General features: G+C 37.2%; 1 protein-coding gene across 2 annotated transcripts; it reads left to right on the top strand.

Moving 5' to 3' along the window:
• The first annotated feature begins 95 nt into the window (after window positions 1-95).
• On the top strand, window positions 96-12,950 carry LOC140974387 (uncharacterized). Of its 2 annotated transcripts, XM_073437808.1 has the most exons (25): window positions 96-300; window positions 428-576; window positions 677-786; window positions 1,579-1,744; window positions 2,198-2,298; window positions 2,415-2,487; window positions 2,617-2,752; window positions 3,122-3,282; window positions 3,531-3,655; window positions 3,737-3,836; window positions 4,402-4,498; window positions 5,185-5,236; window positions 5,637-5,738; window positions 5,825-5,971; window positions 6,061-6,223; window positions 6,309-6,539; window positions 6,617-6,771; window positions 7,329-7,457; window positions 7,577-7,694; window positions 7,821-8,016; window positions 8,200-8,311; window positions 8,385-8,539; window positions 9,244-10,657; window positions 11,537-11,731; window positions 12,241-12,950. In XM_073437808.1, the coding sequence occupies exons 2-25, from the start codon at window positions 444-446 to the stop codon at window positions 12,709-12,711; spliced, it is 4,842 nt and encodes a 1,613-aa protein (XP_073293909.1). In that variant the 5' UTR covers window positions 96-300; window positions 428-443; the 3' UTR covers window positions 12,712-12,950. The 2 variants fall into 2 exon arrangements, with proteins under 2 accessions (XP_073293909.1, XP_073293910.1); XM_073437809.1 differs by lacking the exons at window positions 96-300; window positions 428-576; window positions 677-786 and having other exon boundaries at window positions 1,612-1,744; window positions 2,633-2,752.
• Window positions 12,951-13,152: the final 202 nt, after the last annotated feature.

The following is a 13,152-nucleotide window of genomic DNA, read 5'->3' as shown; positions in this document are numbered from 1 at the left end:
ATTGGTTCTAACTAATATAATAGGCCTGGACATCTTTAAATCCCAAACTTTAGTTACTAAATATTAGTTGCTCGGTGAGTGTAATTGCAAATTTTACAAATATCTGGGTTCTTTCAGGAATTTCCACAACTCTGCTTCTCCGTTTCATTTCTAAATTTTTCCTTCAGATTCATTCTTTACTTTCTTATTTTTCTTTTGAATGTTCAGCAAAAATCGTGTTGCCTTTGGCTGAAATCTTCAAAATCCGATCAAATCATCCAAAGAACTTCAATTTTTCTCCGATTGATCTGAGATCTCGGGGTCAGTTTTTCTGAATTTGCTTTCTTTAATGATCTGATTGTGCCTGGAATGATTCGTAGTTCCGTGTACATGTTTCATTCGAATCGATAGCTGATGACTACGCGGAGTTAGAATTTATAATATATAGCTGAAATTATCTTGATATGGAGTGGGCGACGGTTCAACATTTGGATCTTCGACATGCGGATCGGAGCTCCAAGCCTTTACAACCTCACGCCGCTGCATTTCACCCGACTCAGGCAATTGTATCCGCCGCCATAGGCACTTGTATAGTTGGTATACTCGTGATTCCCTTGTCCAAGTTTCAGTTATTTCCTTAAAAAAGAAAAGGCACGGAGTGTGTAAATAATTTTTATTAATGTGAATGTGTGTATAGAGTTTGATGCATATACCGGAAGCAAGATTGCATCTGTGGACATTGATTCGCCTGTTGTACGCATGGCATATAACCCCATTGGTGGGCATTCTCTGATTGCTATACTTGAGGTTAGTGCTCAATCTTATACTCCACAATAAGCGTAATTGTCCATACTCCAGTAATTATGGCCTTTAGTTAATATGTCAAATGAAGTGAGAAAGTACTGGTATTACTTCAAATGCCTGTGTTCGGGTTAGACATTGAAAACTGTCATTGATCACTCACAGTACATCGGATTTCTTTGAAAGAGAGGGGATTAGAAGGACCAATGATTTACGCTGGACCTTCATTCTTTCTTAAATTGAATACTCCGCATATGAATACGATAAACAGATACCAAATTTGTTGGCCTGATTAAACTCGGTATAGGAAAAGGGATACTATTATTATAATTTAGTGACTGAAATTTTTTCCTTGTTGAAATCAGCAATAGCAATTATTGTCGTTGTGGGTGTTTCTTCTCCAAATTCATGAATATTAGACTACTACTAGTTTTGATTTTTGTGTCATTGACTCAATGATTAAAAAAGGTTTATTCTTTCTCCAATATTTTTTTGTTGCTCAAAGTAGTCATACCAGAGTCTTGTTTATGCTGAAACTCGCCAGATTTGCTTTTTGAAGCATCGACATACATAAAGTAGATTATAGATTAACATTTTTTTCCACTATATATTTATGTTTGATAAAAGAGCTTTAATTATATTCCTTTAGAATCGTCCATTTTTTTTACATATCCGAGTCTCAATATTCGTTTTTTTTTATTCTTTATCTCTTCTTTTTGACTTACCGCTTTATATGTCAATTCACGTCATGAATTGTTCCCTTTGCTCTTGGATGACACTTGTTTTCTTTATATTCAGGATTGTACAATTCGATCATGTGATTTTGATAGTGAGCAAACTTGTGTGTTGCATTCGCCTGAAAAGAGGACAGAACAGATTACCCCTGACGCTGAAGTCCATCTTGCCTTGACTCCTCTTCAACCCGTAGTGTTTTTTGGATTCCATAAGAAGATGAGTGTAACAGGTTAAGCCAATCTATTCTTTTGACATCCATGTTTGGGGTGGGGGTAAGGTTAAGCCAATCTATTTTTTATATTTGAACCTGGAGTGTTTACTTCTATAAAATCATACGGAAGGAGGAGGGTGGGAGGGAGTTGGTTAGCTTTCTTTTACAAACTAAGGCTGTTTGACTGTGCTTGAAGATATAATGGCAAATATGACAGTGATAGTTTTTAGTTACTGTGAGATGCAGTTGGTGGCACGATTGATAACCTTTGTTCATCTTAATAAACAAGGGTCTAATAATTATTGTTGTATACATCTTTCTCTCTCTGTTACCTCTAATTTGGTCTAGCCCTGATAAAAATTCAAGTATTATGCAGCTCTGCATATCTTTTAATTACATTTACTATGTCAAGTATTTCGAAGACTGTTAGGCCCCTTGATCGAATTTATTATTCTCATTATTATTGCCTAGTTGTTGGGACTGTGGAAGGTGGGAAGGCCCCGACAAAAATAAAGACTGATTTGAAGAAGCCCATTGTTAATCTTGCATGTCATCCTCGCCTTCCAGCTTTGGTAAGATTTTTAATTTAAGATGATATTTAGACGTATGAAATTGCTTTGTTAGTTCTGGTACCTATGATATAGTTCCCAGAATTTATGGAGCTTATTCTTCTCTGCGCATGTACCAGTACGTGGCTTATCAAGACGGTTTGATTCGAGCTTACAATATCCATACATACGCTGTTCATTACACCCTACAACGTAAGAGTTGAACAATACTTCTATGTTCGTATTTCCTTTTTTCACATTGAAGCAGATGATAATTTAACTTCTCAAAATAATTGATTTTCTTTCAGATTCGAACTTAATAATATATTGACTCCTTTGCAGTTGATAATACCATCAGGCTACAGGGTGCTGGAGCATTTGCATTTCATCCGACATTGGAATGGATTTTTGTCGGTGACAGACGAGGTACACTTTTGGCATGGGATGTATCCACCGAGAGACCTATGATGATTGGAATGTAAGCTAACATGTATTTTTACACTACCCTTTTCTTTACACATGATTATATCGTCCGTGACTTCTTCACAAGTTGTTTAACTTAGATAAAAGCTAGTATAATTGGTTATCATTGATGAATTGCATGCCTTATAAACCATTGTCATACATTTACTGCCTATATCTTAATCCCATCAATTATGTCAAACATCGTCCTACTTGGTGGCAAATTCTGCAGTATTTCCTTGTTCCACTTCCTTAATTAATTTTTGTATCTTATGCTGTTTGTTCAAGTTTAGGAAACTTATTCAAAATTTATGTTGCAGCTTTTATTGTTTTTGGTTTTTTAGTGCATTGTGTTGTCTTAAACGGCTCTTTGGTTTGAATACAGTACACAAGTCGGTTCACAACCAATCACCTCAGTTTCTTGGCTCCCAATGTTGAGGTTGCTTGTCACTTTGTCCAAAGATGGAAGTGTTCAAGTGTGGAAAACTCGTGTAACTGTGAACCCTAATAGACCTCCAACTCAAGTAAACTTTTTCGAGCCTGCAGGTTAGTTGAGCACGTTACTTATCCGCGACGATTTTTCAATCGCTCTAGTCCAGTGTTCTGTATCTGATTCTTGTCCATCGAAGTTTGATGGTTCTATGTGTAATCTTAGTCAACTAGTTTACTGGATTATTAAAAATTTTAATATATCCGTTTCCCCCTTCTCTTAGCAAGTATTCTATCCCTTCAATTATTTGCTACCTAAGCATGCACAAATAATCTCATTTATTCTGCTTAATCTTATCATGCAGCTATTGAATCCATGGATATTCCTCGTATTCTTTCCCAGCAAGGGGGAGAAGCCGTTTATCCTCTCCCAAGAATTAGGGCTTTTGAAGTACACCCAAAATTTAATTTAGCAGCAGTTCTTTTTTCAGTAAGCATCATCGTACTATTTAGATGTGGGTCACATTCAGATTAGTTAACTATCATAAATAGGTTTTATGCTTCTCAATAGAGCATGGTTGGTGGAGATGATAAGAAAAACAGAGCTGCTTATACTAGAGAAGGCCGGAAACAACTCTTTGCTGTTCTGCAAAGTGCAAGGGGATCATCAGGTGATTGCTTAATAATAGATTCTTTACTTGATTAATCATTTATCTTTACTTGTTTTGTGTCAGATGGGTTGCCAATAATATATTTTGGCTAGCATGACATGGTCAGATATTTCTTGTTATTTGGATACCTCTCTGAATAATGAATTTGATTTTTATTTATGAACCTATTTTTCTTGAGAGAGTCAACTCCCGGGCTATTATACCTAGCAGTTTGTTCACCAAAGAAAATAGTGAAAATATGTCAGCTGTTTATTGGTTTTTATCTTTAACTTTCAACTGAGCTAGATTTATTGTGGTAGGATTTGGCTTGGGAAATGCGTGGACACAAAAGCATTATTTTTCTTGAATTATTACTGATTTTAGTTCTTAAGGTTCTTAGGGGTAATATAAAATCATCAAGTACCAAGTGAAACCTGAAATACTGATTAGAGGTCTAAAGGAGTGAGGCCTGAAAATTCCTATTCAGAGATTTTAAATACTTTTTATTTATTTCAATTGTGAAAAGTGTATTAAATTTTGAATGGTAAAAAGATTCCTATTTTGACATCTTTGACATGTAAAACAGCATCCGTGTTGAAGGAAAAACTTGCTTCCCTTGGTTCATCTGGTATATTAGCTGATCACCAATTGCAATCCCAGCTGCAAGAGCATCATATGAAAGGGTGAGTCCGGAAATTTGACGTGGCCCCTCAATACAATCTCCAGTCATTGAATCAGCATCAATACTGAATATGTCTGTCACAAAAGATTAGCTCTAACTTGAAAAAACTTCTGTTTTACGTAGATATCCCTCCCTGTGATTTTTAAAATTTTTCTGTAAGTTCTCTACCCAGCTATTGTAATTGGTTGGTTTACTTTTACATTCTTTTTCCCTTATCTATTCCCAATATTTTCCTCTGTTTTCTTCTACCCTGACTGCAAGATGATTTATTGGCTTAGTTATCAACCTATTTTGTCTCTCCCCCGACAGTTAGCTAATGGTTGCTTTGATTGGATGATAGGGATGACATGCCGTGCCTACTAGCCTTATCAAGTCTGTTTACCCGCTTTAAATAATTAGTATCTAAAGGATTGAGTTTCTAGCTTTTGATCACTTACGCATCATATTGCTGCTATATTTCATATTCATGCTATATTGTGAATACAGTTGAAGAAATTTTTTAAAATATAACATTATCAATTATGTGGCTATACCATCTTGGTAGAGTATTTCAAGAAGTAAAATTAACTGAATTATAGACTGAATTTTGTCAATGTTTTGTCAAATATCATCCTGATGCATGGACTTGGATTGCAGAATATTTTATTTTGACATTCATTATTAACCCTTATTTGACCTTTTCATCAGCCAAAGCCACTTAACAATCTCGGACATAGCAAGGAAGGCTTTTCTTTACAGCGTACGTGAATATGCTGTCTCATGATATACTTGTTGGCCAGGTTTGATTGATGTTTAGAATGTGGGAGTATTTAATCTTGATAGATTTTAAATTTTACGTTTTAGACTTTTATTCGTAATGAAATAAGTTTGTGTTTGGTGATGTTTGGTACCTCAACATACATGTGTATGAGAAATATTCATGCTTGATGTTCAGATGGTAGTTAGTTAAAGGTCCCTTGTTCAGATTATAGTTTAGTTAAAGGTCAAGGGACGATTCGTGATCCCTAACATTGGAGCTCATAGTTTGAAAATTGTTTGCCTGTATAATAAAAACACAGATTAGCAGTTAACAATGAGAAATTTTCTGTACTCGTAAAAGTAAATATTGTTCAACTATCAACCTTTTCTGGTTGTTGCAGCATTTCATGGAAGGCAATGCAAAGAGTTCTCCAATATCTAGATTACCTCTGATCACTGTATTGGATACTAAATATCATTTAAGAGACTTCCCTATTTTCCAGGTAATTAGCCATCCAGTATAGCAGACTAAACTTATATTAGATATTATAATGCAGATTGGGCCATCTCTGATAAGTTAATCTGGCAGCCTTTTCATCTGGAGCTGAATTTCTTCAATAAAGAGAACCGGGTTCTTCATTATCCCATCAGGGCTTTTTATATCGAAGGAGCAAACCTTGTGGCTTATAATCTCACTTCTGGTGTGGAAAATATATACAAAAAGCTTTACAATTCGGTAAAATTCAATCAGTTGAATCTTAATTTATTCATCAAATTGTGACCAAGCCATTGAGGATATAGACCTAACCCTTCTTGTAATTTCAGATCCCTGGAAATGTAGAATTCCATCCAAAATATGTGGCATACAGTAAAAAGCAACACATGTTTCTTGTAGTCTATGAGTTCAGTGGTGCTGCAAACGAAGTTGTGTTGTATTGGGAAAACACTGATTCCCAGTTGGCGAATAGTAAAGCTTCCAATGTCAAAGGTATTTTCCTGGGTTTTGCTTGCCATTCTTGTGCCTTTATATTGTGCAATAAATATATGCTTCACTGTTTTTGCAAATATTTCAGGTGTAGATGCAGCATTCGTTGGTCTTAACGAAAATCAATTTGCTATTCTTGATGAAGATAAAACTGGACTTTCCATGTATATGTTACCGGGAGCTGCTTCACAAGAGTCCATTGAGAAGAATGGATCAGTTGATAAAAATGATGCCGTGGACAATGAAGTTAATTCTATTAAGGGTCCTATGTCATATTTGTTCGAAAGTGCTGTTGATCGTATCTTTTCTACTCCTCTAGGTGCTTAATGGGCTGTTGTTATTTATCTACGTGCTTGAACAGATTGAATAGAATTTGATCCAGACCTGCTTTTGTAGAATCAACTTTGATGTTTTGTTCTCAAGGGGACCAGATTGGCTTGGTTAAACTCATCCGAGGATACCGCCTTTCTGATGCTGATGGACATTACATCTCAACGAAAGCTGAAGGGAGAAAATTCATTAAATTGAAGGCAAATGAAACTGTACTTCAGGTAGTCATTCGAACAGTACTCTTAAGTTACAGAAAGCGAATCTATAATTTTATGGCTGGTCTCATCTTCTTTAAGGTTGCATAATATTAGCAGACCTGTTTTACATGTTCCTTGAGCTACTGCTTCAGTTCTGCGTCAGAAACATGTAAAAGCAGGATTGTTCTAATTAAACCTCCTTCTAACCGGATGAGTTGCTGATGAATTTTCAGTGTGAAAATTGTAAGAACTTGCAAATGGTTGCTGTCAATTAATTGACTCTGTGTGAAGTGCAGGGGTTATTTTTTTTCCTTCCCCTGTTGTGATTACAAATCTGAGGAGCAACTGCTGGCAGCTCTGGAGTTTAAGATTTTTGACTTTAAACATCCTCATGAATAGAATTTATGTTTGGTCCTCCTCTATTAGCTCAGCATGCAATTTTGACGGTTACATGTGCTATTGTTTCTTTTCTAAGCACCGATCCAGCTTTCCAAAGTTTGAATATGTTTATTTTATATTCTCTTCATTCTATTAACCGCATGTAAATAGTGTTGATAAAAGATGAAAGCTTCTCATGTTAGGTACAATGGCAAGAGACACTCAGGGGCTTTGTGGCAGGTATATTGACCACAGAACAAGTGCTTATTGTTACAGCAGATTTGGACATTTTGGCTAGCAGTTCTGCAAAATTTGATAAAGGAGTTCCTTCAATATCCTTGTCTCTTTACTCTCTCTGTCTCTCACTCTCTACCTTCTCTATTTATACCCTGTAGCTTTTCTTATATTAATGATGTTTTTATACCCTTGTGGGCCCTTGACTTGTGATTACTTTAGATCCCTCCTATGGCTTGGACCCGCACTTCTATTCTCTACTTTAACTTCTATTAATGTGCTTGGTTGGGATGGAAAAGTGAGGACCATACTCTCAATCAGTATGCCTAATGCAGGTAAGATCTGATGCTTTTCCCAAACAGGTGTCCTTAGCTGCCTCTGTCTGTGTATTGTTTTGCATTTGAAAGCCCGATTGAGTCTTTCACTCTATTTCTGACTCTTTATGATGTACTTATGTACAGTGCTGGTTGGAGCTCTGAATGACCGCCTTCTGCTTGCAAGCCCTACTGATGTAAATGTTAGGCAAAAGAAGAAATATGAGATCAAAAGTTGTCTTGTTGGGCTACTTGAACCCCTTCTGATTGGATTTTCTACAATGCAACAACATTTTGAGCAGAAACTTGATCTGTCAGAAGTCCTATATCAAATAACATCAAGGTTGTTTTTCTTGGCTTATAGACATTCCTTAGCACTATAAGCACTTAATGGCGCTAAGATGTGATCGGTGAAACAATGTATTCAGCATACTACTTATTTTTGCATCTTTCGCTTGCAAAAGTTCAATATTCCACACTTGTGGAAGTTTTATTGATTGACAGATTTTGTGATTGATTAATGAAGATTCGATAGCTTGCGGATTACACCCCGATCACTTGATGTTCTTGCCAGAGGCTCTCCAGTATGTGGTGATCTTGCAGTATCGCTGTCACAATCAGGCCCACAATTCACTCAGGTATTTTTTAAACTTCTTTTGTATCGGAGAACTTAAATTGTGTGCTTAACTAACTTTCTGCTTCTACACTAAGGTGTTGAGAGGAGAATATGCAATCAAAGCACTTCGCTTTTCTACTGCTTTGTCTGCATTGAAAGACGAGTTCTTGCGGTCAAGAGATTATCCTAGATGTCCCCCTACCTCACATTTGTTCCATCGGTTCCGCCAGTTGGGATATGCATGCATAAGGTGTGTTGCTATGTGCTTTAGTAGCCTATGAAAACCATAAGGCTATCAATTTGAGAACATTCAATTGAAGCTTATCTTTGTAGTCCTCTCATACCTAATTGCATGCATATACGTTGCGTAAATAATTTTCTTTATATCTTTCATCCTGACAAGCACTTGAAAAGTGTTTTTGTCCATATGATTTTGTAGTTTTTTGTCTATTGTTCTGAATTTTCTGGAGTTTTGTTTTTATTACAACATTTTCTGCTCTTTATTTTGAACTGTTATTGATAATTACATTTCAATGTTTGCATTTTTTCAAGTACTAATGTTTTTCTGGTGGGTGGTGACATATAGTCATTCTTGTTGACTGATTTATCTGGTAGAACTTGCAAGATTTGTGTCACAAGTCATATTCTTCAGGTTTTCTGTAATATATTTTATGATATTTCCGGGATCAAGTGTTTTAAAACAACAAAAACCAGAAAATCCTGTATTTGTAGAAATCGTATTCCAGAAAACTTTAAAACTCGGAAAAATGTGGCTATTATTATGCATCATATTTATTTCGTACCCAGGAATCATTTTCTTTTAATATGATAGCTTTAATCTTGGTATTATTTGAATGCCGCACAAGCTTAGCTGTCTGGCTTTTATTCATCTTCATTTTTATGTTTGAACCTCTTCTCGCTCTATGATGTTGCCAATGGCTTGTTTGATTACAGATATGGCCAGTATGACAGTGCAAAAGAAACTTTTGAAGTTATAGCAGACTTTGAAAGTATGCTTGATATATTTATATGCCACCTTAACCCTAGTGCAATGCGGCGTCTAGCCCAAAAGTTGGAAGAAGAGGGCACTAATTCAGAGTTGAGGAGATACTGTGAGAGGATTTTGAGAGTTCGCTCGACTGGGTGGACCCAAGGCATCTTTGCAAACTTTGCTGCTGAAAGTATGGTTCCTAAAGGATCCGAATGGGGTGGGGGAAACTGGGAAATTAAAACAGCCACGAACTTGAAGGACATACCTCAGTGGGAACTGGCTGCTGAGGTCATGCCTTATATGAAAACTGACGATGGTACCATCCCATCCATTGTTACAGACCATATTGGTGTTTATCTAGGATTGATCAAAGGAAGAGGAAATGTTGTGGAAGTGAGAGAAGATAGCTTGGTGAAAGCGTTCAAAACCGGAGGAATCAAGACAAATGGGCATCAGCAATCGCTTGCTTCCCCCACATCTAACAAATCCAAGGGGGCGCCTGAAGGTGCTTCCTTGATGGGACTAGAAACTCTCTCGCAGAAGCCTGCAGATTCCCGTGCTTTAGATGCACAGGCAAAAGCTGAAGAAGAATTCAAAAAGTCGCTATATGGTTCTGCTGCTGATGGTAGCAGCAGTGATGAGGATGGAACTTCAAAAATCAAAAGGCTACATATTAGAATCCGAGACAAACCAGTTGAGTCTACTAAAGTAGATGTTAGCAAAATTAAAGAAGCCACGAAGCAGTTGGGTCTCCCAATTAGTAGGACCAAATCATTAACTAGTTCATCACCAGATCTTGGGCTTGTTGTTCCTCAACCAGCTCCTACAGCCAGTGGAACTGCCCCAGCTCATACTTCTTTTCCAGCTGATATGTTTGGCACCGATGCATTCGTCCAACCAACACCTGCGTTACAGCCTACTTCCGTGGGTCCTGGTGTTGGACTTACAGCTGGGCCAATACCAGAGGACTTTTTCCAGAACACAATATCATCCCTTCAGGTTGCAGCATCACTGCCTCCTGCCGGGAGATTCCTCTCAAGATTTGATCAAAATCCTCAAGGTAATGAAAGCAACAAGGTCCCTGCTACCCAGGGTAGTGCAGTTGCCATGGATATTGGTCTACCTGGTGGTGGACTACCCCCTCAAGTCACTCAACAACCAGTTTCACGTGAATCTATTGGGCTTCCAGATGGAGGTATTCCTACACATTCTGTGCCTCAACCTGCTGCACCATCACAGCCACCAACTCTGATGTCACAAGCTCCAGTCTCTACGCAGCCCCTTGATCTCAGTTCGCTGGAAGCTCCTGGGTCCAAAACATCTGCAAAACCTGCTGAAAGATCAGCTTCTCCTCCGAAGGCTGTGCGACCTGGACAGGTAAGTATTTGTTTTCTTTTAAAGTTAATTCTCTATAACCATAAGCATCATTCCTATAAATAAATAAATAAATCTCTAGAACCATAAGCTATTGTCATGCCATCCTATCTTTTTTAAAATGGGTGCAACTCTTTCTTTCTTTATTTTTCCTAAGTTGTGCCGAAAAAAAGTTATTTAATATCTTGAACATAAAGATTGTAGCTGGTGTGCATGAATAAGCCCTTAATTGTGCATGTACAAGTTGTTTTAGGAGGGTTGCACGTGGTTTATGCATGTAAATCTCTCTCTTTTCCGTTAATTTAAAAACTTGGCCATCTGTGATTTATCTCGCAAGTGAATATCATCAATATTGTTGTATTATATTTATGTGCAAGAGTGGTGTTGATACCTGCTTTTCTTCTTCTCTTCTCTTCCCTTCTCTTTGCCCCCCATCACCGTGTTTCATGATTTTCGGTTGGTTGAATGTCCTTGAGGAGGTGTTGTTTAAAATGAGACTGGTCTCTACGACGTCTTATGTTTGTGGAGAGTATCTTAACTACAGGAAAGACCTCCAGTCACCCTTTCATAAAGACTTGACTCCTTAAGACAAATGGTTTATTGAATGGACACAGTTCAACAAATGAAAATAAAAAATGTATTAACTTATTGTCCTTGTGGCCTGTTTACCATGTGGCATCCTCTCTCCACCCTCAGCTTATAATATTCCAGTGAATGGATACCATAAAATCTGTAGTTAAAGTATGTGGAAGCTCCAATATATTGTTGAACTGGGAAATTAATATATTTATACGTTTTTGGTTTCTAATATTTTAGATGCTAGAACTTTGTTTTGGGCACATCAAAACTCCTTAGTTTTGTTCTGGTTTCTTTTTTATCTAGGTCCCCCGTGGTGCTGCTGCTGCAGTCTGTTTCAAGATTGGACTTGTGCATCTGGAGCAGAATCAACTTTCAGATGCATTATCCTGCTTCGATGAGGCTTTCCTTGCTCTGGCCAAAGATCAATCTCGTGGAGATGACATTAAGGCACAAGCTACTATTTGTGCCCAATACAAGATTGCTGTCACCCTTCTTCAGGTATTATGGTTCTATTTACCTTGAGAGAGATTGAGATTCACTCGTTTTAGTATCATTTTTTTTCTTCATTTTAATTCCATCGTGCAAAGAGCAATTATGTTGAATACTTTAAACGAAGTATGATGAATGAAGCTTTGTTCCTTTATCATGTAACATTCTCCCTCGGAAGTTTCACTAAGCCTTTTCTCCTCTCACACATAGACATGACGCACGTATAACTTGACCGATTGACTCATTAAAGTAATATCAAAGCAAAATTTTGTGCACTTCATGGGTTTGTCCTGTCATTTGGTACTACATACAAAGCTGTAGCTTTCTTTTTTGGGTTCAACAGAGTCACAGAGTAGAATGATTGTCATTTTGTTTCCTGAGGTTTTGCATTAAATCCAAGTGATCCGTCTACTTCAAAAACCATGCGAATTATTCTCATCTACTTGTATGAAGAACCTGCTCATCCATTTATGTGTTTTCATGTGAATGACGATTTTAACTATTCTATGATACTGCAGGAGATCAACCGACTGCAGAAAGTCCAAGGTCCCAGTGCAATCAGCGCAAAAGATGAGATGGCAAGATTGTCGCGTCATCTGGGCTCATTACCTCTTCTTGCAAAGCACAGAATAAATTGCATTCGAACTGCCATAAAAAGGAACATGGATGTGCAGAACTATGCCTATTCTAAGCAAATGCTCGAATTACTCTTATCAAAAGCACCTCCAGGAAAGCAAGATGAGTTGAGAAGCCTAGTCGACATATGTATTCAGAGAGGCTTGTCCAATAAGTCCATAGATCCATTGGAAGATCCATCTCAATTCTGTGCTGCCACACTGAGCCGTCTATCTACTATTGGATATGATGTCTGTGATCTTTGTGGTGCCAAATTCTCAGCTCTGTCGAGTCCCGGCTGCATTATCTGTGGAATGGGAAGCATAAAAAGATCAGATGCAATTTCCGGACCTGTTCCTTCACCATTTGGCTGAGTTTAACTAGCAATACACTTATTATCCTTACCAACACCTGGTACAAAATCGAAATATTCATGTCGTGGCCTCTCTTGTATTTTATAATTTTTTTCTTTTTGTGTGTATATGGGCCATTTTATCTCATTCACTGAACAGAAGGTTTTGTTTATATGTAACTGTGCTGTATTTATTTTCTGGATGATATTGTTAGAATTAGACAGTTTACAGTTACTGCTATTGGTGAGTTTGATACGATATATGGACCCTCTTATAAAGGTTATAGACTTGCATATCCACATATTGAGTCCATACTCCAGTTCCCCAGTTCTAACATTGCAATAAAAAAAGGTGTTTGACTTTTGTAATAAAAAGTTGTTCTTTTGATATGGTCAATGTTATTTATAAAAAGGGTTCTTCGTGCAAGATTAAATTTTTTTTTTTACCGGTGAAAATGATATA

The sequence above is a fragment of the Primulina huaijiensis genome, chromosome 3 (genome assembly GCF_012295235.1).
Source record: "Primulina huaijiensis isolate GDHJ02 chromosome 3, ASM1229523v2, whole genome shotgun sequence".
Classification (NCBI taxonomy): Eukaryota; Viridiplantae; Streptophyta; class Magnoliopsida; order Lamiales; family Gesneriaceae; genus Primulina; species Primulina huaijiensis.
This window is presented reverse-complemented; position numbering and strand designations above follow the sequence as displayed.

Bases quoted from the DNA above. Each gene is read 5' to 3' on its own strand.
- LOC140974387 (XM_073437808.1), top strand. From the start codon at position 444: ATGGAGTGGGCGACGGTTCAACATTTGGATCTTCGACATGCGGATCGG. The intron at 3,837-4,401 runs GTGATTGCTTAA...CATGTAAAACAG, and splicing joins AAGTGCAAGGGGATCATCAG to CATCCGTGTTGAAGGAAAAA. The intron at 4,499-5,184 runs GTGAGTCCGGAA...CCTTTTCATCAG, and splicing joins CAAGAGCATCATATGAAAGG to CCAAAGCCACTTAACAATCT.